This window comes from Gambusia affinis, linkage group LG06 (assembly GCF_019740435.1).
Source record: "Gambusia affinis linkage group LG06, SWU_Gaff_1.0, whole genome shotgun sequence".
Taxonomy (NCBI): domain Eukaryota; kingdom Metazoa; phylum Chordata; class Actinopteri; order Cyprinodontiformes; family Poeciliidae; genus Gambusia; species Gambusia affinis.
In genome coordinates this window covers 1384811-1411693 of record NC_057873.1, presented here as the reverse complement: position 1 = coordinate 1411693, position 26883 = coordinate 1384811, and the positions used below count along the sequence as shown (strand labels likewise).

The following is a 26883-nucleotide window of genomic DNA, read 5'->3' as shown; positions in this document are numbered from 1 at the left end:
ACGTTGCTCTGGTTAGCATGATGCTAATTCTGCTCTTGATAAATGTTCACTATTGTATCTCAATGCTTAGCTGGGTTAGCTCTGAGCTAGCAGAACCACCTCTGTTCCCACCCGCAGCCTCTGGTTCTGGTTCTGTTCACTTCTGGAAGGCCGTTTTGAATTAAGCCTGAGAATGTGTGAAACATTTTAGGTTGCAGATAAATGAAAAACATCTGCAGGGTTCTTTTCATCCCTGAGACCCAATCGGGTCGTCCAGAACCGCCGGGCTCAGTCTCGCTCCGGTTCTGGACTTCAATGATGATCCTGCTGACAGCAGAGGGGCTGAAATCCGTTTTTGGGAAATTACATGTGTTCTCAGAACCCAGATCAGAACCCGGGCCGGTTGACCTCTGGGGTCACGGAGGTCACCGGCAGACTGACCCCTCAGAGGAAACCTTCCCAGCATCCTCCACCAGGCGGCGCTACACTGGGAGAGTAAAGTTTGTGCTGCAACAAGACAAAACAACAGAAATGACTGAAAAATCTTGTAGTTTTGTTTTAAAGAGTCAGCAGAGGAAAGGTCAGAGGTCAAAGGTCAGGAGTGAAGAGTTAAACTGATTCTGCTGATTATGAACATCAACAGATTCTGGTTTTGTTTCAGCTAAATAAACCCGTCATTAGGAATAAATCTGCTTATGAAGTGTTCCTGACACACAGCCCTGAGGAACCCAAAGATCTGAACCGTTTCTACAGGTTCCTGTTTTCTTTTGTTAAAAGATTGTATTTTAAAAATGAAAGATAACTAACCCTAAATCAGCTAAAAGAAGTCAAACGCTGCAGCTCTGGTCACATTTAAACTCTGAAGTCAAACTGCTGCTGAAAGAGGAAAGCTGTGCTGCTGAGTCAGTGGTTCAGATTTATTAAAAGGTGTTTTTGTGGGTTGAATCGGGTCAGTGGGTCACAAAAGGAGAAGTTCTTACAGTCAAAGGGCTGAGAGCTGCTTTTCTTTAGCTCCTGTCGTCGTTTCACAACAGGGCGCTCAGAGGAAGAATCGAAAGTTTTATCATCAACGCTTCATGAAAAAAGGATTTCTGCTTTAACAAACATTCCTGGATTAATTTGGTGACTAGTTGAAAAATATCCAGCAGATTGAGAAGGAAGGAGGTTTGTTTTTAGATCAGAAGAAAGCTGAGCCATGAATGCGTCAGCAGAAGATTCCTCCACCTGCCAGCGAGGAAGGAAAGCGTCTGAAACGAGGAGAGTTTCCTCCTCAGACTCTCCATGTCTGAAGGAAAACTGGTGAGGAAAGGAGGAAATGCGGCTCAGTTCTGCTCAGAGGAGATAGAAGAACCGATGAGTCACTGCAGCCAAACATCTCTGCAGTCAACCAGTCAACGTCTGCAGGCTGCGGCCGGCACCTTTCAAATCTCCTCAAGGAGAAATTAAAGTTCAGCTGACCGGATCCCAGTCGCCATAAACCAGCATCTGCAGCTGGCAGACTGGGAACCAAGGAGCCAATAAAGAAAATATCATCATTTATGGTCTGGACATTTTCACAGGACGTTAGCTGGTTGCCAGGTTGGGACGGAAATCAGAATCCAGAAACAAACAGAACATCTGCTGAATGTGATCCTGCAGAAAGACAAACCTGCTGCCATGATTCAGCAGCAAGGAAGAGAGAAAACCGTCCAGAACCAGAACCGACCCAACAGAACACAAAGGCCCGACTCACCATCTCCACACAATCCGTCCTGAAGTTCTGATGAGACGTTAGCTGCTACATCCCAGTTAAAACTCATAATGACCAGCAGGGAAGCAGCTACTGCTAATCCGCTAACAGAGAAGCTAATTTTTCATTTAGCTTCCCTTAATTTAATAATTCAGGATAAATTCTAATTATCTGATTTGTGAAAATTTATCTGGATAAAGTTTGAATTCTTCAAGTATTTAGATGTTTATGCTTTTTATTTAAAACGTGTAAAATGATGATATAAAAATCATCATTTTATATCATCATATATAAAAATGATATATATGCAAATTAATTAGGGCAATTAATTTGCCCTAATTCGCAAGGCCAAATTATATCTGCCCTAGCGTTTTTCAAGGGCAGATATAATTTGAATTGATGTTAGCGCTTTAGCATTAGCTTCAGTTAATTGTTGTGTTGTTGCAGCGAGTTAGCAGAGCTAATATTTGAGTGCTTTTAGCTAAACTCCTAGCTAGCCACTGCCTTGGTGGTGGCAGTATGATGCTCTGGGTGCCTTTCCAGCAGAACCAAAGACACCAGCAAGTCTGCTTGAAGGTTTGGAGTGGCCTAGTCAAAGTCTGGATTTAAGTCTAGTCATCCTGTGGAACGACCTTTGACCTGCTGGGAAACCTTCAAATGTGTCTGACAGAAATCAACTCAGTAAAGCAGAGCGGGTCAAAGTTCATCCACAGCGATGCTAAAGAGCCGCTAGCCGCTGCAGAGGAGGAACGGACTGAAAGGCTGAGAGGCGAATACTTTCCCCAGACCAGACGGGTCTGGTTGGGTTTTCTGAACCCGGATCAGAATTTAAAATAGTTTTTTAAAAACAGCAAAATCTGAAAGAAAACTTTCAGTTTTCTGATGAAGTCATGATGCAGCCTGTCTCCATGACCCCATCATGACCCCATCATGACCCCATCATGACCCCATCATGACCCCATCATGACCCTGTCCTGTTGGTGTCTCTATCGCCCATCAGAGAACGTTTATTTGTTTCGTTTATTTGTTTCTTTTATCCAGGTGAGTTTTTACCAATAATTTCTCATCAATCATAACGATCTGATGGGCAGGAAGATCAAAGAAACTTTATAACAAACATCATATATCATATATTTTATATTAATTATCATCACTGTTGGAGCCAAAAACATTAAAATACAATTTCAGCTGAAATGTGTTTCTTGTTAAAAACCTTCGAAGCTTCATTTTGACTTTAGACTTTAATATTTCTCCATATTCGATTTAATTGTGGGAACATTGAGCATGTCTAACAGCTGGTGGTTCTGGTTCTGGTTCTGCTGGTTTAAACCCGCCTCTCAAGAATCTCACTGTCAGAACTGAACAGAACCACACAACCCGGCCCGAAGCTGCGGCTCTTACCTTTTCACTAAGAGAAATCCAGTCAGGTGGAGGACATCTCTGGTTCTGGTTCTTCTCTGGTTCTGGTTCTTCTCTGGTTCTGGTTCCCCCTGATGTTCCTACAGGATCCAAACCCGGTTCCTTCCTCAAACGCCCCAGATCCTGCTGAGTTCCTCAAGATCCTTCAGCTTCTCCCACTGGGTTCTCCTGGTTCTGCTGCTCTGTCGGTCCAAAGCCTCCTCTCCTCCTGGTTCTGCTCCCTCTGAGTTCTGCTCCTTGTTTCCTGTTTGTTTTATTTTGTTGCTGCAGCAGGAAATTGTCATCTCTTCCCTTTCCTGTCCAGTAGCACACACACACACACACGCACGCACACACACACACACACACACACACACACACACACACACCTAATTATCCACAGCTCCAGTTAGTGGATTCATTGAAATGATCTGAGACGGTTTCTTCTTTCTGACCTCAGATGACGGAGTGAGTTCAGAACCTGGAGGGACTAAAATAAAATAAAAACTGTATTTACAGTGGGAACACGGTGGGAACACAGTGGGAACACGGTGGGAACAAGGTGGGAACACAGTGGGAACAAGGTGGGAACAAGGTGGGAACACGGTGGGAACAAGGTGGGAACACGGTGGGAACAAGGTGGGAACAAGGTGGGAACACAGTGGGAACAAGGTGGGAACAAGGTGGGAACACAGTGGGAACAAGGTGGGAACACGGTGGGAACAAGGTGGGAACACAGTGGGAACAAGGTGGGAACAAGGTGGGAACACGGTGGGAACACAGTGGGAACACGGTGGGAACAAGGTGGGAACACAGTGGGAACAAGGTGGGAACAAGGTGGGAACACGGTGGGAACAAGGTGGGAACACAGTGGGAACAAGGTGGGAACAAGGTGGGAACACGGTGGGAACAAGGTGGGAACACGGTGGGAACACGGTGGGAACAAGGTGGGAACACAGTGGGAACAAGGTGGGAACAAGGTGGGAACACAGTGGGAACAAGGTGGGAACAAGGTGGGAACACGGTGGGAACAAGGTGGGAACACAGTGGGAACAAGGTGGGAACACGGTGGGAACACGGTGGGAACACGGTGGGAACAAGGTGGGAACAAGGTGGGAACACAGTGGGAACAAGGTGGGAACAAGGTGGGAACACGGTGGGAACAAGGTGGGAACACAGTGGGAACAAGGTGGGAACAAGGTGGGAACACGGTGGGAACAAGGTGGGAACAAGGTGGGAACACGGTGGGAACAAGGTGGGAACAAGGTGGGAACACAGTGGGAACAAGGTGGGAACAAGGTGGGAACACGGTGGGAACACGGTGGGAACACGGTGGGAACAAGGTGGGAACAAGGTGGGAACACAGTGGGAACACGGTGGGAACACGGTGGGAACAAGGTGGGAACACAGTGGGAACACGGTGGGAACACGGTGGGAACACGGTGGGAACACGGTGGGAACACAGTGGGAACACGGTGGGAACACGGTGGGAACAAGGTGGGAACACAGTGGGAACAAGGTGGGAACACAGTGGGAACACGGTGGGAACACAGTGGGAACACGGTGGGAACAAGGTGGGAACAAGGTGGGAACACGGTGGGAACACGGTGGGAACACAGTGGGAACACGGTGGGAACAAGGTGGGAACAAGGTGGGAACACAGTGGGAACACGGTGGGAACACGGTGGGAACACAGTGGGAACAGTGGGAACAAGGTGGGAACACGGTGGGAACCAGGTGGGAACACAGTGGGAACACGGTGGGAACACAGTGGGAACACGGTGGGAAGAAGGTGGGAACACGGTGGGAACATTTCTACTAATCCAATAATGGTCGAGCTAATTTTTCCATTTAGTGCTTTTGCTAACTTTGAAAACACTTAGCGCTCTTAGCTTCCCCTAAGTTAATTTTCTGGCCTGTTTAGTAAACCTTCAGTTGAATAAAGTTCAACATCTGTGTTGATGTTTTAATATAAATGCCTGCCACACTATTCAGATTACGAGCTGACATCCTGCTGGGATGTGTCTCCAGCTGGATAACGTATGGCTGTTAGCGGCTGAATTAATGCTCGTTCCTGTTTTCCTGTGATATAATAACAACACACTCCTTTCGTCCTGGCGTTCCTTCGGGGAGCGGCTGGATAAGATTTCCCTCCATTAAAATGTGATGAGAGATTTCTGGGGCCTCCAGCCGAATGGACCTCCGTCCTGCAGCTAAAACCTACAGGAACAGACGGAACCAGAACCGGGACAGAACCAGCAGTTTCTAAAAACCCCTTTTAATCCGTCTGGTTCCTCTGAAACTGTTGATTCGGACCGTTCTGCTTGTTCACATGAACTTTGTCACCAAGACGACAGACTCGGTCCCAGCAGTGGGGAGAGCCGCTAGCTAAACCCTAAACAGTCATAAACGTTGGTTCTATCGCTAAAATCATAGCGGGAGCTAATGCTAACATGCTAACTACAAATCATTCCTGCCTTTGAAAGATCACAACCCTCAAGCACGAACTTAATTATGACATCATGATCTTCATGTTTTTTAAAGCCCTCAGACGTTCAGTGGTAAAATGGAACTGCTTCTTAAATACCCTTCAGAATAAAAGCATGAATATAAGCTACAGTCGATAACCAAAACTAAAACACAGATATCAAACTTTAATCAAATGAAAGTTTGCAAAATAAGTAAATTATCACTTCCTTAAGTATCTGTAAAAAATAATTTTGTTTAACCAAAGTGTGTTAAATGTTTTTAAAGTTACCAAAAGTACCAAACAAAAGATTAGCTCCACTGTTAGCACATTAGCGGACATGAACGCCTCACAGTGTCACAGGATGTCTGAGAGCGTTTCTGCCATCTGATGAAAAGTAGAGAAAATTAAAATTTAATTTCTTGTTGCTAAATTTTACACCAAACAGAAACTTACAGGAGTCTCTGTACGTTTACTTTGACTGGACCAGATTTCTTCCCCAAATCAGTCTGCAGCTTATAACACACAAACAAAAAGTTTTAGTCAGACAGATGAGGTTTTAGTTTAATAAGGACCTCCGTGCTGCTGAAATGTTCTGCTCTAATAAACCATCCAGAGGAGAGAGAGAACATTTTAAACCACAGAGGAAGTTCCGGGACTGAGAGGCAACAGAGACGGATGATCCAGACGCATTTCAGTTTTTCATTTGATTTTATTTATCATGCATATAAAACAAACCAATAAAACATTCAGGGCCAACAGAGACAGACAGAAATCCATAATCAGACCGGAGTTCCCTTAAGATTCAGAATCAGACGTAATTATCTGCTGCCATCTGGTGGCCAAAAGCGTGAACTACACACATTTAATACCAAAGAGAGAAAAGAGAAAATTTAACGAGTGAAATTATAAAACACAAATTTCTAAATTTGGTTTTTAGAATAAATAAACGAGCTGCTTTAACGTTTTGATCTGTCAAACTACCTGTTATTGCGTCTCTTTGGCGACACCTGGTGGAAAAACGGTTCAACATCACGTTCCTCGGTTTGCGTTACATGTTCTGTTGTCTGAATGATTGGGTCATAAACGGGCTTCAGCAGAACTTTATAGAGTTCTGGAGCTGTTGGACGGTGAGAAGCCAGCGGGACTTGGGGCCTGCAGGGTTAAAACTGGGTTCAGACAGGATTTGGGCCCAGTTCAGACTGGGTTAAAACTGGGTTTAGTTGGGGTTCACAGAGTTTAGGCGGTGGCTCAGCGGGTCGCGGGCGGCCGCCAGGATCAGACGTACGCTTTGGAACTGCTGCTCTCTGAGGCCGAAGCCGCTTTGTAGATGCTCTGACCGCCACTGGAGCTGGAGTGGTAGGAGAACTGCCTGCAGAGGCCAGAGGTCAGAGGTCAGAAACAGTCTACTAAGCTTGTCACATGGTCCCCAACTGGACACAACACAGTGCTGCAGTCTGCTGGTGTTTACCTCGGAGGGGGTGTGTAGGCGCTGCGCCTGCAGCTGCAGCACAGCAGAGATCCTCCCAGTATGGCCAGACCAGAGGACGCCCAGCCCAGGTACAGACCAGTACCCATCTCAAACCTGCAGCACACACAGAGTTACAGAGACACACACACATACACACACTCAGGAAGTGTGTGTGACTGACTGAAGTCAATCTCCAGGTCACTGACTTCAGTCCGGCGTGGAACGGGTCATAGAACTCGTTGATGACTCTGGCGGCGTACCAGGAGACTGCCGTCAGGGTGAAGACGCCTGAAGGGTGAAACAGAGCCAGCTGTAAAGTCAGCTGCACCGGTCCAGAACTCTGGTCTGACAGACTGATCTGGACCTCTTGTTCTCCAGACTTCCTGCAGGGTTTTCGTACCAGAGAGGATGAACAAGACGCCTCCGCTCAGGGCGACCCGCTCCTTGACCTGCTCCGCCATCCGGCCGATCTTCGTGCATTTGAGTCCGAGAATGGAGACGATGATGGAGGCGAGACCGATGATCAGGGACAAGATCATCAGAGCTCTGCAGGCCTGCAGATGAGCTGCAGACACAGACAGGAGGATCTGAAAGTGAACTCTCTGACATCCCATCCGCCTTCAGAGAGGAGCGCCAGGAGTTTCAGAACATCAACGGGTTTTAGGATGACTCTCCTTCTGATGGTCCACTGGACACGATTCTACAACATTTTGGAGGAGGTTAGATCATGGAAAGCTCAGGTTTTACTCACAGTCGAGGCCCAGGACCGTCTTGAACCTGCTGCACTGGACGGACCCGAGCGCCGTGGCGGCGCAGCTCATCCACAGGCCTTCGAACTGCCACGTGCTGGTGGTGACCGTCTCCGCCTGACTACGCATCTTCCAAGTGTTAGAGGACGTAGAGCTGGACTGCAGAGACCAAGACACAACGCCCAGAACCAGACCCAGAACCTGGAGACACACCCCCATGCTGACCGATGTCCACGCAGAGACACACCTGGACAATGAAGGGACTGCAGGGACTCAGCAGCTTTGGTCTTCCTCTGCAGATGTTGGTTTCTGGGGCTCCTCAGGGTGGCTTTCCTGGTCCTCTACGCCTTTAACTTAACAGCTGTTAAAGTTAGGGTTTGTACTTGTGTATTGCTTTATCAAGTCAGAGGACTCCAAACACTTTTCCCCAACATTCATCCATTCACACTCTGGTTCCAGTAGGTGGAGTGTTTCGCCCAAGGACACAACGACTCAGCAGTCATGGCCCAGTCAAAGTCAGTAAAACTTTGAGTGAATTCATCTGGAAAGCTCCATCAGATCAACAATGCTTTGCATTGTCCTGTAACTGGTGGGTTGTCGGTTGAAACCCTGCTCTGCCTGTCTTTGCCGTTGTGTCTTTGGGAAAGGCTCTTTATCCGGTTTTGGTCAGAGCCGCTACGTCGTAGCATGAATGTTTGGAGTCCTCTGACTTCAGGACATTTAACTATTTACTCTCAGTTTCAGGAGATTAACTGTCTCCATGGCGATAGGAACAAGGTCAGACCTGATGATCCTGATCTTTCTAGGTCAACGTATGTCTAATATTCCCAACAGTAAATACAGTAAGTACAATAAATAACATGAAAACACAACTACTAACAGACGCTTGAAAAAACTCTCAAAAGACGGGAACAGCAGGTTTGTCCTGAAGCTGCCTGAGCTTTTGGTCTTCACTCCGTCTGAAAATGGGTCATGAATGCAACACGTCCGTCTTTACCGCAACCCTACAAAGGTTCTGTTGAGCCGACCAGAGCGGTGCCGGGTTGTTTCTTACCTTCTGCTCAGATTTCAGGGCAGATGAAGGTTTTCTGTTGCTTTGTGGCGCCGCGGCCGGTTCTGAAGCGTCTCTGTGGGAACGGCCTGATCGAGGTCCGCTGGAGGTCGATGAACTCTGGGAAAGGCTGAACACACACACCAGTATCGACTCTCAGGGATCCCAGTTTCACCACCAGCAGCTCCCACGCTGACCTCTGGTTTCGGCTCCATAGAGGTTCTGAAGGTTCTAACAGATTCGAGACCGTCTTGGCTTCTTCTCCAACTTCAGCACCATTGATGAGCTTTATTCACTCATTTTTTAATTCCATGAGAACCAATTTAAAACCAGACAGAATGAATTTATTGTGACAGTTTTTGTATTTCTGACATGAAGGTCAGCAGGTCGGAGAGAAGAAATGTTCCTCTGGTTTCTGGACTTCAGACTCCCGTTTATCAAAGTGACTCCATGTTTGTATGCCTGCTGAGTTCAGTATTGAAACAGTAAAACAGTGCTGGTTGATCCTCTAACGGTTAAAACCAGAAACATTTCCAGTTCAGTCAGAGGAAACTCTTTTCTACCAGTGATGGAAATCACTGAAACGTTAGCTGTGCAGTTAGCCACATTAACCCTACAGCAGTAATCATAAACATTAGTTTAGCTAACGCTAAAGCACAATACCAACAATAGCTGATGCTAGTGCTAAAGCAGTACACCAACATGGTAGAAGCTAATGCTAGGGCGCTACACCAATATGGTAGTTAGTGGAAGCTAACGCTAAATTCATCCATCTTGATACCAGCCATGTCTCAACAACGTCACAGTATATCGCCCCCAACTGGTCTAAATCTGTCGTTACACATCTTCCTGTAACTTTAGGAAACGATTCTTTGGAACAAACTTTCACTGATTATTTCAGTTTGGTACTTGCTAACTTTTGTTAGTAGGGCCAAACTTCAAAATAAGAGCTCGGATATAAACGTCACTCTACAATCTGTCCTAATAACATGATCTGTACCATCGACTAATTTTTATTTCTTTTTGTATTTCATTATGATCATAAAAATAGTGAAAGAAAACAAAAATAAATATAATTATGATTAAATTGCATTTTGTGATGTGTGTGTTCAATAATCAGATGTGAGTAAATATGTTATAAATTAGTGATCCAGTCCCATCAGTCTGATAACAGCTTTAACTAATCTCATAAACAACGTAGTTATTACAAAATCAAGGTTTCTTTTGTTCATAAACAGCCCACCAGAGGGCGCAGTCACACAGATTTATTTGACAGAGACAGTCCGGTGGAGCTCCGGCCAATCAGATCGCTGCTCCTCCGCCTCCTCTCATTGGCTGATTCTTCTTCAGCTCTACAAACAAAGAAAACTAGAAATCTGACTTTTTTCTAAAAAACATCAGAACCTGGAGTTTCTGTTTAGCCGAGTTAGGCGTCATCCGGTTGCAGAAATACCGGATCAGAACCCGACCAGCAGCGGTTCTGATCGGTCTGAACCCAAAAGACGGACCCACAGGTTCCCGATGTGGAGCGCTGGCTGTACATTTATACAACTTTACATGATTCTACAGTCCAGTCCCGGTTGTGGTCCCTAGACGGCGCCGCCAGGCCCGCCGGGCCCGCCAGGCCCGCCGCCGCTCCGGGTCCGCAGGTCGTGCCACAGCTTGACGAACGGCTCGCGGTTCTTCCAGATCAACTCGTGTCCAAACAGGATGTACCATCTGAGGAGAGAGAGCGGCAGGTCAGGCCAGAAACCCACAGCGACGCAGCGCTGCCTCCTTCAGGTCAGACCGGGAACTACAGCCTGGAACTACAGTCCTGGTGGAGAGAAAACACTCCGCCTACAGAACCATCGGGCAGAAAGAACGGGGGAAGTTTACCCAAAAAACTCTCAGACATTTTCTGGAAAATCTGCTAGAAGAAAACTGAGAAATCTTGAGATTAATCTCAGAAATTTTCTACAAGAAAAATGTGGAATTTTATGAGTTTCAAAAGTCAAAGATGGTTTAACTTTTGAAACTCAGAAAATTCCCAAACGTAAAATTTTATTTTGTGTCCTTTCTTTCTGGAGGAACTCACATCCCGAACAGAGCTCCGCCCAGATGCGCGGCGTGGTCGAAGATCCTCCATCCCAACAGGAGGCCGGCCGTATCCATGGCAACGATGGCCTTCAGGGCCTGCAGACAAAGGGGGGGCAGAGGGTGAGGCGGGGGGTCGGAACCGGGTCAGCACCACAACAGGAAGTGGGCGGGGCCTCGTACGTTGGCGGCGGTGAAGGTGAACATGGGCAGGAAGATGATGGCCAGTTTGGCTTCAGGCATCTTGGTGCAAACCAGGGCGAGGACGGCCATGATGGCGCCAGACTGCAGGCAGGAGGACATGTTGGACAGGAGGACATGTTGGACAGGAGGACATGTTGGACAGGAGGACATGTTGGACAGGAGGACATGTTGCACTGACAGACAGAGAGGACTGACCGCACCGAGAGACGGGCCGTAGCGTCCTGTGACCGTCTTGCACAGGTAGCTGGAGAAGGAGGAGGCGACGGCGGCGGACAGGTAGACGGCCAGGAACTGTTCCCTGCCCAACATGGAGACGGCGCTGCTGGAGAAACTCCACAGGACGTACATGTTGGCCGCCAGGTGGAACAGGGACATGTGGCTGAAGGTGGACAGCAGCATGGGGACACACAGGGCCGCTGAGGGGACACGCTGCGTCACTGACTGCTGCTGCTGCTCTGATTCATCAATGACTAAACTAGCTAACGACTGTTTCAATAATCGATAATCTGATCAGAGGACTGACTCACAGGAGGCCGGGTTGGAGGTGAAGTAGCGGAGCATGATGGGCAGCGGCACCAGCGGCCAGGCACAGAACACCAAGACGTTGGCAACGATGATCCCTGAGGAAGAGGAGGAGGAGAAAGTCTGGATTAAATGAAGCGTCTCTGAGTCGGATTGGACCCGACCCGAGTTCTGCTCCAGAACCAGCCAGGAGGAAACGGTTCCGGTCCGATCTCTGAGCTCCAGACATCACAACCTAAAACTAGAGTAAAATCTTTTTATTCTGATTTTTATCTACATTTGATCCCAGATTTGATCCCAGATTTGATCCCAGATTTGTCTCCAGTTTATTCCAGATTCAGACGTTTTTTTCACCAGTTAATTTTCTCATTTAATCCAGGATAATCTGCTTAATCCAGGTTTCAAACGAGTTTTATTTTCTTCTCATGTCTCTTGGATTTAATCTTTGATTAAATTTCTCCATGAATGTTGTCTGTAAACGTTGCCCCTCCCACGCCTGTTTCTGGATCGTTCCTGTCAGAACCTCATGGCCGACCTGCAGATCTACCTGGACTCACCTGCCACCGTCTTCTGGCCCTCCGTCAGGCTGTTCCACCATTGGTTGATCTGAAACAATAACAGCCAATCAGCAGGTTCCCAGGTCGATTCAGACCGACCCGATTAGACCGACCCGCTCACCTCCTTGCGGACGTCTCCTCGTTTCTGAGGCCGCAGCTTCTCCAGCCAATCAGCTTGCAGCTCGTTGAAGTAGCTCTGGACTCGGGACTTGAGCGACTCGTACTGCCAGATGGCCGCCGCGCCGAAGGAGCAGCCTGTGAACTGACTGGGAGTTAGAGCTACCTGTGACATCACTGATGAGGTCATCAGGCTCCACCTACCCCCACGGTGAAGAGGAAGGGCTTGACGAGGCGGCCGAAAGCCCGCGGGGGCGCCGGGGTCTGTGGCGGGACCGGGGCCCGGCTCTCCAGCCCCGGACCCTCCAGCTGTTTTGGTTCCGGCTGTTTTGGTTCCGGCGTTCTGGACGCTTTCTTGAAGCCGCAGCGCTGCTGGAAGCCGCCCGGCCACCTGGTGGACACACAGGGAACAGCAGGAAGCCAATCACACTGCAGACTGACAGATTTATTCGGTTTAGTTTTTACTTTAGCATTTAGTTTTAATTTAATTTTTAAAAAGTTTTTTTTTAGTTTTTTATTTTCTGCCCCACTAACTTTATTTTTTCTCTTAATTAATTGTTATAATACTTTTTATATTTTATAATATAGTTTACATTTTAAAATGTAAACGTTCTTCAGGATAATAAAAAACTAGAACATTTATGATTTTAAAGGAACCAGTGTTCTGATCTGATCCAATCAGAGCGACTGGTGCTGACAATTAGCAACAATGCTAAGGTTTAGCATAAATGCTGTGTGGCATAGCCAGCATGTTGACTTGCTCCGTGCTGAATGATGAAACTGAGCGGACGTTGCTTCGCCAGGCGACGCTCTGCTCTCCAGACATCGGCCCAGTATGCTAATAACACCGGGATAAACAATTAAACCAAATGCTGCTAATTGGTTTTCAGTTTGCTTTATATTTAATTTTAAATGTGTACTTTAGGGGCAGACTTTTATCAGATCAGTTGTCATTCATAGTAATAAAATTCTTAGAATAATTCTGATTATGAGAAATTCCAATCAGTGATTTTTAAAAATCCATCAAACTGTCAGGAATGTTCATTTTAATTTGTTATCTACTTTTTGTTCAATAATTGAGTTTCAATAAATATCCAAAATTGTGAAAATGTGATTAAATGCACTGTGTGCAGTTTATTTTCTCAAATCAAACTTTTTGAAGAGGCCTGTTACACATTGGTTTGTTTTTCAGCAGAAGTGTTTGTGTTTATGGGGCGTTGACTGTTCAGTTACTTATAAGTAATAAATAGTAACACTTTTATCGTTATCACAATGGTACAACAAAAACTGTAAGTGCACATCCCCCACCCCTAGTGTGTATTTTTTATTAATGTTGGTATTTTGTTTCCACTGCTTTATACTGAAACTGCCCTGCGTATTGAATAGTAGACTGTTAGGAAATAGTAGGAAATTAGATTTTGATGCAAGTTTTGCTAGCAAGAAAAGATACTCAAACTATTATAGTGGCTGGTGACGTCATGAAGGACAAGTAAAATTTGATTAATTATAATCGATAAGCATTGCAATAATTAGCAAGTCTAGAGGAATTGGAGAAATGTTAATGCTAATGCTAACTGTTACTCAGGAAGTAAATGAAATATCTTCGTTATCAAATTCATTTTCATATGAAACAAGGTCTTCGCAACACTTTGATTTGTATTTTTATTTTATATGTTTCAGTAACATACAAACGAAATGTTTTAATTTAAATAAATTAACTGAAAAACTGAGTCAAACAAGCAGCAGTTAGCAGCAACAGCTAACTTTGTTATTAACCCAATAAGCTGGGTCTGACTGTCCTTCATGCTAACAGATGCTAACTCCAGCCAGCTGAGCTCTCTGAGGCGCTGGCCGGGACCGGCTGCTTTCCCTCCGGCTGCAGGGCGCTGACTGACCTCCCTCCTCTCACGGAGCACAGGAACGGGTCTCCTCCGGTCAGTCTGCAGAGGACTGAGCAGCTCCTCCAGGCCATGTTGGAGTCCTCTGGTCACCGGCAGGTACACCACTACCGGGTCAGGAGGACGGAGCCCAGCAGACAGAACACCCCAAAGAGAATCACAGCGACACCTGGCGGACAGGAGGGGACAGAGCACATTGAGACAAAAACAAAACAATAAAAAGTGTCATAAAAACACAGCATCACATCCGTCTGCAATTTCAAAATAAGAGAAAACTGATACATTAACATCCCCCAAAAACGTAAAAAAGAAAAAATAATGATAATAGGAAAAATCAGCTACAGAAATGACTATAATAATAATAATAATAATAATAATAATAATAATAATAATAATAATAATAATAATAATAATAATAATAATAATAATAATAAGAAGAAGAAGAAGAAGAAGAAGAAACTAAATTGAATTAAACACAAGTTATTTGAATATATTGTCTATACTATCATTAAAGTTCATAAGATAAACTGTAACTGTTTAGTTGAAACAAACTGAACTCCAAATAATCTGATTTAAATGTGAACCTCAGTAAATGTCTATTTGATTATCTAGTGATTGTCTTAAGTATTAATAGTTTTTAAATCAGTTAAAATATTTTTTTTACTTTAATTTTTAAATATGTTTATTTTGTGCAACCCTACTGTCTCTGACTTCTTTATTTATATATTTATTTTTGTCATTTTACTAATAATTCTCTTGTCAAAAAGTTTATAATAACATTTATTTTCTGAATACGAAGATATGGCACATTGAATCTTCAGGTAAATGAAAATGCATATATATATATTTGAATATTTGTAAACATCCAATAATCTTTGATTATTTACTAATAAACGGAATATAAACACATTACTTCAATTTGCATTTTTGATTATTACCTCGTTAATAATGTTCATTTTTCAATATATTTAACCCCAGAATTAAGTAACCAGTAACTTTAATTTAACTACATTTACTTGAATAACTTGAAAATTTTACTTTTAGGAGTATTTTTACTGCGCTGTATTTTTACTTTTACTTTAGTAATTTTATATTGAAGTACTTTTTATTTGTGGATTCTCTACCAACTGAATGAAAGTTTTATGTAGAAAGAAACTGATTTGGAAAAAAAAGTTCTGTTGCTTTTTTTGATTTTGTCATTCTTGTCTTTAAAATGCCAAAATTTCCACTTAACTTTCTATTTTGTTCCGTCTGATGATGTAATTTTTAAATATTAAATAATTTATATTTGATCTCAGTACTTGAGTAAACTTTTACTAAATACTTTTTTTTTTTACTCTTAATCGAGTTATTTCTCGCAACATTTTACTTTTGCTTGAGAAAGAATAAGTTGAAGTAGTGCTACTCTCACTTGAGAACAGTTTTTGGCTAATCTGCCCGTCTCTGTTCAACAGTAAATAAAGTTTTCATCAATCAGTTTTATTGTAGAAGTGATTTTTCGGTGGGTGGGGTTTTTATTGTGAAGGCGGCGCAGCTGCTTCCGGTGCTTGTGTTTGGTGCGGCTCGGCTCGGTTCGGTTTGGCTCGGCCCAGAACAGCCCAACGGCAGCGGCAGCAGCTGTAGAGAGAACCCGCAGGGAGGAACCATGGCGGCGCCAGCGCTCTCCGGTCGGCCCGGCTCGGCGGGCAGCCTCGGGAACAGCCCCACATCCTCGGCCGCGGGGAGGCTGCCCCAGGGCGGCTCCGGGCCCGAGCTGGACTTCAGGTCCGCGGCCCGCATGGAGGACCTGAACCGGCTCATCCAGGAGTTCAGCAAGCACGACCAGCGGGAGTACGACGACCAGCGGGCTCTGGAGATCCACACGGCCAAGGACTTCATCTTCTCCATGCTGGGTGAGCCGAACCGAACCGAACCGAACCCCCCCGGAGGCTGGATGATGCTCTGCAGCGCAGCAGCATCCAGATCCGGGATCAGGTCCTCAGGTGTTTGTCGAATCAAACCCGCTCCAGTCTGCAGATCTGGGCTCAGATTCAGGTTTTACGTGGTTTCCTAAAAGGTTTTCTATCATAAAGTTACACAGTAAAAATTAATACAAATAATTACAGAATTAAATAATTTTTATTTAATTCTGTTAAATAAATTAACTGTTTTTTAACTGCCATTTGTTTAATGAAACTGTTAGATATCAGTTTTGTTTATTAAACTGTTAAATAAATGAATTAAAATGAACATGTTTTAGTTTTGCCGAACTAAATGTTCTTATTAAGATTCTTTGGTTAAAACATTTACAGGTAGATAATTCATAAGAGCCATAAAAACATTTAGAGACTACTTCAGATTCAGGCTTTTCTGAATAGTTAATGTAACAATTAAAATAAATCATTAATGACAAACAGCAGCTAAATATTTACCTTCAAACTAAATATTTAGTACATTTACATATTATTGCATATTTAGCTCAAACGTAATACTTAGTTAGCAAACTGCATGTTAAGCTTATTAATAATAAATCCTTAGCTCCAAATTAAATATTTAGTTATCAAGCTTCATGTTTAGCTTCAAACTACGTATTTAGCAGGTTAACCAAACATTTAGTTCCAAGTTAGTCTTTAGTTAGCAAGCCAAATATTTAGTTTGAAGCTCATCATTTACCGCTCATTTACTAAATATGTTAATATACAGGTCACTTACCGATAACAGGAAGTGGACTACCAAAATAAAAGCTGGGTTTTCTGAATTTCTTAATAAACTCCTGATTTTGAAGCACTTCCTGTTTCTCCTTCGTTTCTTTTCCTCTTTTCAGCTAAAAACAAAAGATGAGGCGTTTAAAGGCAATCCAGACGTTTCCAATAAATCTACAGAAACGGCATCAACTTGGAAAGATCCGGTCCACACCCAGCTTTTATTTTGATAGTCCACTTCCTCTTATCACGAAGTGAAAATGGATATTAGCTAAATATTTAGTTTGGAGCTAATAGTTAACTAACTAAGTAAATAATCAGCATAAATATCAAATTTTAAGTTTACAAACTAAAAAAACTAAAGTTTCTCTTCCTGCCCCACAGTATGATGCTGCCACCGCCATGCTCAGTGAAATCGGGTCGTATGTTTAATTTCAGTGGTTCTGATCGGTCCCAGCAGAACCGGGCTCAGATCCTCCCAGCTGCAGGCGGCCCGGTCCGGTCCGGTCCGGTCCGGTCCGGTCCGTGCTGACCCAGCGCTGAGCTGAGAGGGATTAGAGAAAGATGCTAAAAAAAGAGGCAGATGGAGGATTTACTGCTGCAGCAGAGGCAGCCGGGTCGGGTCGGCCCGTCGGGTCGGCGCCAGGCGGCCTGCTGTGTTCTGATGGAGAGAACCTGGAACCGGAACCATTCGGTTCTGCACTCCGCCTACAGCTGTAACCCAGAACAGAACCGGTAAAACGGGCCGGTTCTGACTGAGCAACCAACAGGAAGCAGAAGCTTTTATTTTATTTAATGTTCCTGGTTGTTTGGATCGTTCATCCGGACCAGAACCGGCCCAGTTCCACGTCCTGGTGGATTATTTTTACCCAGAACAGATTAATATTCCTGCTGAATCGTTTTGGTTTCACTCAGCAGGAAACACAATCCGTCTGACGGATCAGAACCGCCTTCTGACGGATCAGAACCGCCTTCTGACGGATCTGTGAAGGCCCCAGCAGCTCAGTCAGGTTCAGGTTTTGACTAGACCATTCCAACCCCTGTGTTCCATCTGCGGCTCCTGAATGGTTCTGAATCCACTTCGGTTTGAGCTCGTTTTGTGACCCGGTTCGGTTTCCTGCTGAGCCCAAAATATGTTTGGTTTTTATAAAACCAGTTTTATCTGCTTTAAAACACTGAATGATTATTCATGACTAACCTCGATAAGACGAGCCGGTCCAGATGGATCCATGGGAAACCCACAGCACCATCCCTCCACCGCCGTGCTTTAGACTGACCGAGGCGCCGCTCAAGTCGCTCTTCGGTAAAATTGGACTCCAGACTCGAGTTCTGGTCCCGTTTTGTATGGGATGTGTGAATCCATGGATCCCAGGCGGGTCCAACGAGTTTCTGCTGGGAAAACCCAGTTTCTAAACGAAGCGTCCCGGCGGCCAGCAGAGCTTTGGGCTGTACATGTTTAAAGTCTCAGACGTCATTCTGCATGAAAATGTAAAGATTTAGAAATAATTTGGACAAACCGGACTGGTTCTGTTCTTTCAGGACTGACTTGTGAACATCTTGTTCTGATCAAGCCGCCTCACTTTTTCCCTGCTGTGACCTTTGACCTGTTCAGCCTGAGTTGGACGCTCCTGGACGGATTCCCAGCTTTCCCTCATTCTGACTGGAAACTCAAAAGGACATTTATAAACATCTAAAACTTTGTTGGCATGACAACCATTTTAAAGAGCCACAAAGCGGCAGGAGGACAAACCGTCAACATGATGGAGAATGAGACTCGGCCTCCTGAACTGACCTCTGACCTTTCATCTGAAAGTGTCTGAGAAGCAGCCGGCGCCGTCGGTCCGCCTCACTGCAGCGCTGGAATGCGTTCAGCAGCCTGGACCCGGCTGAAGTCCTTTCAGCTCCGGACCCGACCAATCCCGTCCATCTGTGGACACAATGACCCGTCCAGACTCATCGGGGGTCCAGAGAGGGGCCACCGGCCACCCTTAGAGAAACGCCTCCAAAAGCAGGACTGACCCAAAGTGACCCAAAAGGAAACAGTGAGTTCTGAGTCCTGGATGATTCAGGGGCCTGATGGTTTCATCAGTCCAGCCTCTAAACCTTCAGATCCTGCAGGATCTTAGAACGTCGGTAATTTCTGCCATCAAAGATTTAAAATTTTCTCTTCTAAAGTCAAGCAGCTTCTGCTGTCGACTCCAGATTTCTAATATTTATTGGTTGGATGATTAAAGTATAAAGAACCGAGGAGAACTGACGGGTTCTGTGGTACCTGGGAGATCCGTCCAGAACCACAACGGTCTGGCATCTCCTCTTCCTCATGCTGGTCACCAACATGGTCACACACTGCTGTGGGATGGCAAACCCATCCGTCTACCAGCATTTATCACAAGTCAGCCACTGGGACAAACGGAACCAGTCCAGGACAAACTGGGACAAACTGGGACAGACGGAACCAGTCCAGGACAAACTGGGACAAACGGAACCAGTCCAGGACAAACTGGGACAAACTGGGACAAACGGTGTTGCTCCATGTAGAGACTGGCTGTCCTGCACCGTTATGCTGCCTCCAACCAGAGCTGCTCGCCATCGGTTGGAGGATTTGGTGATGGTTTTTACGCTGCAGTCCACTCTGATCGTTGACCCACCACTATGTGAAGTTAAAGGTTTTCTTGTTTTGAAAGATTTACTATTTCTAGTTCTTTCTTTGGCTCGTCCTTCGACCCGTGGGTTGCCGGTTTGAGACTCTGGGCCGTCCGTCTCATTGTGCGATTGGACAACTAGTGGTGGTGGTCAGAAGGTCAGAGGGCAACCTGGTCTTTGTCCCCAGGGCAGCTGTGGCTACTAGTAGCTTCCCACCATCAGTGGTTGATTCTCCTACTGGAGAGTTGAGGGTTTTTCCTGGAGTGACGAACATGACTTTAGATTAAACACAACGTTGCAGTAACTTTCTTCTGTTTGCACAGAGGATTTTCACAAAAAGTAGATTTTAAACTCTCTGAAGCCTTAAATCTTCACTGTGGTCGTTTCTGTTGAAGATTTGTCTGAGAGCAGGTTTCAGGTTGGTACTGTTGCAGTTGGACTTTGTTCTGTGCATGATGAGCTCATTAATTTCCTGATTGGTTCTTTCTTCCTGTCTTAGGAATGGTTCAGAAACTGGACCAGAAGCTCCCAGTGGCCAATGAGTACCTTCTCCTTTCTGGAGGCGTTCGGGAAGGTGTGGTGGACATGGACCTGGATGAGCTCAGCGTCTACGCCCGCGGCACCGACTACGACATGGACTTCACTCTACTGGTCCCCGCACTTAAACTCCACGACCGGAACCAGCCGGTGACCCTGGACATGCGGCACTCGGCGCTGGGCCACTCGTGGCTCAGCCTACGGCTCTTTGACGAAGGAACCATCAACAAGTGGAAGGACTGCTGCACTATCGTCGATCACATCAACGGGACCACCAACTACTTCTTCTCCCCAACGCTGGTGGCCGACTGGTTCTACCAGTCCATCTCTCTTGTGCTGCTGGAGGTGCAGAAGAAGCCACAGAGAGGGATGCCGAGGGTGGAGAAGGTGGATCGGAACGGGACCATCATCTCCGTCATCCTGGGGGTCGGCAGCAGCCGGATGCTCTACGACATCGTCCCGGTGGTGTCGTTTAAAGGCTGGCCTGCGGTGGCCCAGAGCTGGCTGATGGAGAACCACTTCTGGGACGGGAAGATCACCGAGGAGGAGGTGATCAGCGGCTTCTACCTCGTCCCCGCCTGCTCCTACAAAGGCCGCAAGGAGAACGAGTGGCGGCTGTCGTTCGCCCGCAGCGAGGTTCAGCTGAAGAAGTGCATCTCGTCCAGCCTGATGCAGGCGTACCAGGCCTGCAAGGCCATCATCATCAAGCTGCTGTCCCGGCCCAAAGCCATCAGTCCCTACCATCTGCGCAGCATCATGCTGTGGGCCTGCGACCGTCTCCCTGCCAACTATCTGGCTCAGGACGACTTCTCCGCCCACTTCCTGCTGGGCCTGATTGACGACTTGCAGCACTGTCTCGTCAACAAGATGTGTCCCAACTACTTCATCCCTCAGTGCAACATGTTGGAGCACCTGTCCGACGAGACGGCCATGCTGCACGCTCGCAAACTGTCCTCGGTGCGCTCTGACCCGGCCGAGCACCTCCGCACCACCATCGAACACGCCAAGGCCGCCAACAGGTTGACGGTGGAAGTGCAGTGGCGAGGCAGCTCCACCAACCTGCCGTCGCCGCAGTCCGACGCCGGCGGCGAGAACCAGCCTGACGATCGGCTCGCCAAGAAGCTTCAGCAGCTGGTGACGGAGAACCCCGGGAAGTCCATCTCAGTGTTCATCAACCCGGACGACGTCACGCGGCCGCACTTCCGCATCGACGACAAGTTCTTCTGAGACTGAGACGTTGCCCTGCCCTCTCCTCCACCCGGTGCCCCTGCCTCTGAAACTTTCTTTTTTTACTTTTTTTATGTTTCCTGCCACAAAGTGAAGTGATTGTCTAGTAGTCTGCCACAGTTTCTTATTTTTAGTTTTATTTTTCTACTCCCTGCCCCTCTGCCCTGGTTTTTCACTGTGTGCCCTGTGTTTTTTACCTTCTCAATGCCTTTTAAACTGACAGCTTGTTCTTAAAACTGAAGGAAGGGACTGAAATCCACCTCACGATCCGATACGTATCAGGGATCCGGGCAAAGAGACAAACACATCAATTTCCTGAATAAATCCGGTTTATTTTGGATTCTCTTGATTGTAGACATTAAAGCTCCGTTGTTGAGTGAAAAACTGAAACGGGGCAGAAGTTGTTGTGTTGTCTTGGAACCAGGACTGGACCCGGCAGAGATCCTGTGACGTGGATTCAGTCCCTCTGAGGAATGTCTTGTCCCTGCTGGGGACGACGGTACTAAAGTCTTAGAAACTAACTGTAAATAAGTAGAAGAAAAACTGACTGAAGAGTGTAGACAGACGGAAAACATACTAATGATAATTTGTGGGCTACTTTTCGTCTAATTTTGCACAGAATGTAAAAATCACCTCCTTTCCTCCTGATTGTGGACGTCCTGGTTTTAAATTGAACTTCCATGTGAGCGGAGCGGCGACGCTGTGCTGATGGAGCGGCTGTCACTTCCTCCGTTTCCTCTGAACATCTGGTTCATGTTCTTTGTGTTGTGAAGAACAAACAGCAGGAACCTCCAGACAGACGTGGCGTCTTCCACTTTAAACCTGGAGACAGGTGAGCTAGTGCTGCAGCAGTGAAGCCTAGTGCTGCAGCATTGAAGCCTAGTGCTGCAGCAGTGAAGCGTTGTGCTGCAGCAGTGAAGCCTAGTGCTGCAGCAGTGAAGCCTAGTGCTGCAGCAGTGAAGCGTTGTGCTGCAGCAGTGAAGCCTAGTGCTGCAGCAGTGAAGCGTAGTGCTGCAGCAGTGAAGCCTAGTGCTGCAGCAGTGAAGCGTTGTGCTGCAGCAGTGAAGCGTTGTGCTGCAGCAGTGAAGCCTAGTGCTGCAGCAGTGAAGCGTTGTGCTGCAGCAGTGAAGCGTTGTGCTGCAGCAGTGAAGCGTTGTGCTGCAGCAGTGAAGCGTAGTGCTGCAGCAGTGAAGCGCCGTGTGCTGCAGCAGTGAAGCCTAGTGCTGCAGCAGTGAAGCCAGTGCTGCAGCAGTGAGCGTTGTGCTGCAGCAGTGAAGCGCCAGCTGCAGCAGTGAGCGTTGTGCTGCAGCAGTGAAGCGTGCAGTGCTGCAGCAGTGAAGCGTTGTGCTGCAGCAGTGAAGCGAGTGCTGCAGCAGTGAAGTTGTGCTGCAGCAGTGAAGCCTAGTGCGCGCAGCAGTGAAGCCTAGTGCTGCAGCAGTGAAGCCTAGTGCTGCAGCAGTGAAGCCGCCAGCCGCAGCAGTGAAGCGTTGTGCCGCAGCAGTGAAGCGTTGTGCCGCAGCAGTGAAGCGTTGTGCCGCAGCAGTGAAGCGTTGTGCCGCAGCAGTGAAGCGTTGTGCCGCAGCAGTGAAGCGTTGTGCCGCAGCAGTGAAGCCTAGTGCTGCAGCAGTGAAGCGTAGTGCTGCAGCAGTGAAGCGTTGTGCTGCAGCAGTGAAGCGTTGTGCCGCAGCAGTGAAGCCTAGTGCTGCAGCAGTGAAGCCTAGTGCTGCAGCAGTGAAGCGTTGTGCTGCAGCAGTGAAGCCTAGTGCTGCAGCAGTGAAGCGTAGTGCTGCAGCAGTGAAGCCTAGTGCTGCAGCAGTGAAGCGTTGTGCTGCAGCAGTGAAGCGTTGTGCTGCAGCAGTGAAGCCTAGTGCTGCAGCAGTGAAGCGTTGTGCTGCAGCAGTGAAGCGTTGTGCTGCAGCAGTGAAGCGTTGTGCTGCAGCAGTGAAGCGTAGTGCTGCAGCAGTGAAGCGTTGTGCTGCAGCAGTGAAGCCTAGTGCTGCAGCAGTGAAGCCTAGTGCTGCAGCAGTGAAGCGTTGTGCTGCAGCAGTGAAGCGTTGTGCTGCAGCAGTGAAGCGTTGTGCTGCAGCAGTGAAGCGTAGTGCTGCAGCAGTGAAGCGTTGTGCTGCAGCAGTGAAGCGTAGTGCTGCAGCAGTGAAGCGTTGTGCTGCAGCAGTGAAGCCTAGTGCCGCAGCAGTGAAGCCTAGTGCTGCAGCAGTGAAGCCTAGTGCTGCAGCAGTGAAGCCTTGTGCCGCAGCAGTGAAGCGTTGTGCCGCAGCAGTGAAGCGTTGTGCCGCAGCAGTGAAGCGTTGTGCCGCAGCAGTGAAGCGTTGTGCCGCAGCAGTGAAGCGTTGTGCCGCAGCAGTGAAGCGTTGTGCCGCAGCAGTGAAGCGTTGTGCTGCAGCCGCCTGGTTGTGCTGCTAAGCGGCTAACATCGTAGCAGGTAGCATTTAAACGGCAGCTCTTCTTCGATGCAACATCAGCAGTTAATTCAACTCCCATTAGATGAAGAACGCAGAAGGTTCAGTAACTCCGAAGCTAAACAACAACAGCGTTCACACCAACCATCTAAACCACCTGGCTGCTAACTGTTGAACACCAGCTCATATAGCAGCGCCTGCAGCGCCATCTGGTGACCAAACAGACATAAAACACATATTTGATATCTGACCCAAAGCTCTCACCCTCAGTGTAAAACTTACACTAAGGTTCCTGAAGTTCTGGGACATTTATGGGACAAACAACCGCTAGCTCCAGCTAACGGTTCCTCATCGGCTCCTCCCGTCACACCACCGTGATTCTGTTTCCCTTTCCACTCAGTCGCTGCTGTGAATCTAGAAATGTATCGGGGTCACTCTCTTGACTTCTGACGTTGCATTTTCAGCTGGACTCTTTCAGCCAGTGGCAGCAGGACCGAATGAGAACCCAAACCGTCCAGCTGGGTGAGTCGGAACCAGCAGACGCCTCAGTAGGGACACCTGGTGGCTGGTCAGATAAATGAAGTCCACTCTCTGCTGTTACAATTAATTTGTCAATTAAAAATGCAACAATATTATAGAGGGAAAATGCCTGGAGAGTCGAAACCAGAGCGGTTTCCATGGCGACTTCCTGCATTTCATTAACAAGTGAAGCTTTAAACAGGAGCTAAATCTAAAGCTAGGAGTCGTACCAAAGTTTTGTTGAACGTTGAGTGTCAGAAGCTCCTGGTGGAGTTCTGACCCGTTAAACTCTGAACCACGGTTCTGTTCTGACAAAGAGAACCAAACAAGTTTCTCAGAATCCCCTGATGGTTTTGACATTTTTCTGAAACTTTGTGAAACATCAGCGAATCGTCTGCAAACGTTTTTACATTCAAAGCAGCTGAAACATTTTGATGCTTTTTTATCCTCAATGGTTTCAGATCAATGTCACAAATGCTTCACCTCTCAGGTATCAGAGTGACCTTTGACCCTGGAGTTACATCTTATCAGCACATGTGACTCGGCTCTCGTCTTCTAGATGTTTTTCCAGAACCGGTGACCCAGTTTGGTATCAGTTCTGCTCTTAGTAAGATAACGTGTTTAAAGAATAACTTCAGTAGGTCAAACAGAACAGAACCGGTTTAATTTAGGAGGTTCTGGGTGAGTTTTCCTGGGTTTGGTTCTGGTTAGTGTGAAAGTGGGTCGGCTCACCCGTCAGGTGGACCTGCCGGATGATGCTCCTGCATCGGCTACAGGGTCGCAGGTCGCCGCCTCCACATGGATGGTCACATGATTCAGGAACTTCCTGTTCGATAAGCTAACTCTTGTCTCCGGCTGCTTCTTTGTGTTTAAAGCGACGGGTCGGGTCCGGCTGCTTCCCGGCCGACCCGTTCCCACATCGGCTCTCTGTCCCAAACATCACCACCCAAACAGGAAGCTCCTCCTGCGGCCGTCGGGCCGGTTCTGTCGTCTCCACATATCCTCATCCTCAAGTGCAATTAGTGAATGTACACAGAGACACGTAGCATGAAGACACTCCAGGTCTGAGCTGCACAGCTCCTCCACTGACTCACTCAGAGGCCCTGAAGCCATCAAAGTGCCACACACACACACACACACACACACACTCTCCTGCTCGGTGGAAATGTCGTCGGTGTTTTCTGACCTGGTCTCCTGTTGACTCTTTCTGTTCTGTGTTTTGCTGCTTCCTGCTGATGATGGATTTTTGTTTTGAGCTCAGATGGTTGAGAACTTCCTGCACTGTAACACCAGAGTCCTCATAAACACGTCTAACCTGAACGCACCGCCTCTGCTCCTCACTGTTCGCTTGACTCTTATTCATAAATCATAACTGAACCTCCTTTAAAGCTCCTTATGATTCTGAAACTAAGAACCAACTGATGTTTTTAAATCCAGACATAAATGAAGATTTCAGCAGATTTTTCATGTTTCCATGGAATAATTACATTCAATTACAAAAATATCTACTCAGATCTGATTCTCTTGTCAGGTTGGAAACCTGATTTTTGTTTTGTTTTACATTTTCACAAAAATCCATAAAAAAACTTTTAAAAAATCTTTATTTTGTTTTAATGAAGATAAACTTTATTATTCTATACATACAGAAAATAAGACAAACTGGAGGCAGAAGAGCTGAACCCTGTGGATTTTAATAGACTGAAAGGAAAAATGTTTGAAACTTGAACTGTAGAAATCTGGGTTCTTACGGGTCTCTGGTGCTTCACCATGTTGGAGTTTTTCACAGAGAAGATGAAAAACGTTCTCCAGAAAAGTTATGATAACAAATGTTAGGATGTTTAGGAAAATATGGAATAAGAGGAGAAAAATCTACTGGTTTCTTGGTAAATAGAGTCGGATCAGCTGACCTGGACATTTTAGTAATTATAAACATTTCAGACACAATAAGGTTTTGTAAACAACTTTTAGCATATTGTCTCCTGCTCACCTTTACTAACCATTAATAAACAGTTATTTATGATTCCTAAAGTGCTTGCAGATGAATTGATGAACTATTTATCCTGACTGTATGTTAGTACTGATTTCTTTTTATAGGATTCAGAAGGTAAAATAAATCCATCCATCCGTTTCCTGTTCATCCTAATGGGGTCAGGAGGGTTGCTGGTTCCTCTCCAGCTGCGTTCCGGGTGAGAGACGGGGTCACAGGGTCACCCTGTACAGGTCACCAGTCTGTCGCAGGGCAACACAGAGACACACAACCATTCACACACACACTCACATCTAGGGAGAATTTAGAGACCAATTAACCTGACAGTCATGTTTTTGGACTGTGGGAGGAACCAGAGAACCCGGAGAGAACCCAACATGCACAGGGAGAACATGCAAACCCCATGCAGAAAGACCCCGGGCCGGGAATCGAACCCAGGACCTTCTTGCTGCAAGGCAACAGCTCTACCCACTGCACCACTGTGCAGCCCACGGTAAAATAAATAAGGATTAAAAACTTTTCATACTTGCAGTAAAACCTGACATCTGTTGATTGGTTTAAAAACAGACACGTGACCTGGTTCCTGACCTCAGTCGGGTGTTTCGGTTTGCTGTAGTTTCCTCTGACTGCCGCCAGGGGGCAGCAGATTTTCTG

At 46.6% G+C, this 26883-nt stretch overlaps 4 protein-coding genes across 8 annotated transcripts in view; 1 reads left to right on the top strand and 3 right to left on the bottom strand.

Moving 5' to 3' along the window:
- exoc3l2b (exocyst complex component 3-like 2b) overlaps positions 1–1778 on the bottom strand; it is a 34132-nt gene extending 32354 nt beyond the window's left edge. The window contains exons 1-2 of the mRNA XM_044120313.1: positions 1712–1778; positions 347–486 (exon numbers count right to left, since the gene is read on the bottom strand). Coding sequence (XP_043976248.1) covers positions 347–486; positions 1712–1778 — 207 coding nt within the window. The remainder of the gene's footprint in view (positions 1–346; positions 487–1711) is intronic.
- A 4487-nt stretch (positions 1779–6265) lies between these two features.
- On the bottom strand, positions 6266–9592 carry LOC122832759 (claudin-19-like). Of its 3 annotated transcripts, XM_044119826.1 has the most exons (7): positions 8848–9105; positions 8041–8146; positions 7796–7952; positions 7445–7609; positions 7251–7332; positions 7045–7158; positions 6266–6945 (listed from the first exon to the last, which is right to left on the bottom strand). In XM_044119826.1, the coding sequence occupies exons 3-7, from the start codon at positions 7920–7922 to the stop codon at positions 6852–6854; spliced, it is 582 nt and encodes a 193-aa protein (XP_043975761.1). In that variant the 5' UTR covers positions 7923–7952; positions 8041–8146; positions 8848–9105; the 3' UTR covers positions 6266–6851. The 3 variants fall into 3 exon arrangements, with proteins under 3 accessions (XP_043975761.1, XP_043975759.1, XP_043975760.1); XM_044119824.1 differs by having other exon boundaries at positions 7796–8146; positions 8848–9592; XM_044119825.1 differs by having other exon boundaries at positions 7796–8154; positions 8848–8991.
- Positions 9393–14380, bottom strand: LOC122832757 (presenilins-associated rhomboid-like protein, mitochondrial). The gene is made up of 9 exons (XM_044119818.1): positions 14216–14380; positions 12525–12711; positions 12325–12465; positions 12204–12252; positions 11652–11744; positions 11320–11540; positions 11104–11205; positions 10922–11019; positions 9393–10563 (listed from the first exon to the last, which is right to left on the bottom strand). Exons 1-9 carry the CDS (start codon positions 14290–14292, stop codon positions 10434–10436), a joined length of 1098 nt encoding a protein of 365 aa, XP_043975753.1. The 5' UTR covers positions 14293–14380; the 3' UTR covers positions 9393–10433.
- Positions 14381–15741: 1361 nt separating this feature from the next.
- LOC122832756 (protein MB21D2) lies at positions 15742–25562 on the top strand. 3 transcript variants are annotated; one of them, XM_044119814.1, is made up of 2 exons: positions 15742–16110; positions 20042–25562. In XM_044119814.1, the coding sequence occupies exons 1-2, from the start codon at positions 15864–15866 to the stop codon at positions 21304–21306; spliced, it is 1512 nt and encodes a 503-aa protein (XP_043975749.1). In that variant the 5' UTR covers positions 15742–15863; the 3' UTR covers positions 21307–25562. The 3 variants fall into 3 exon arrangements, with proteins under 3 accessions (XP_043975749.1, XP_043975752.1, XP_043975751.1); XM_044119817.1 differs by lacking the exon at positions 15742–16110 and adding an exon at positions 18828–18941 and having other exon boundaries at positions 20042–22284; XM_044119816.1 differs by lacking the exon at positions 15742–16110 and adding an exon at positions 19425–19960 and having other exon boundaries at positions 20042–22284.
- Positions 25563–26883: the final 1321 nt, after the last annotated feature.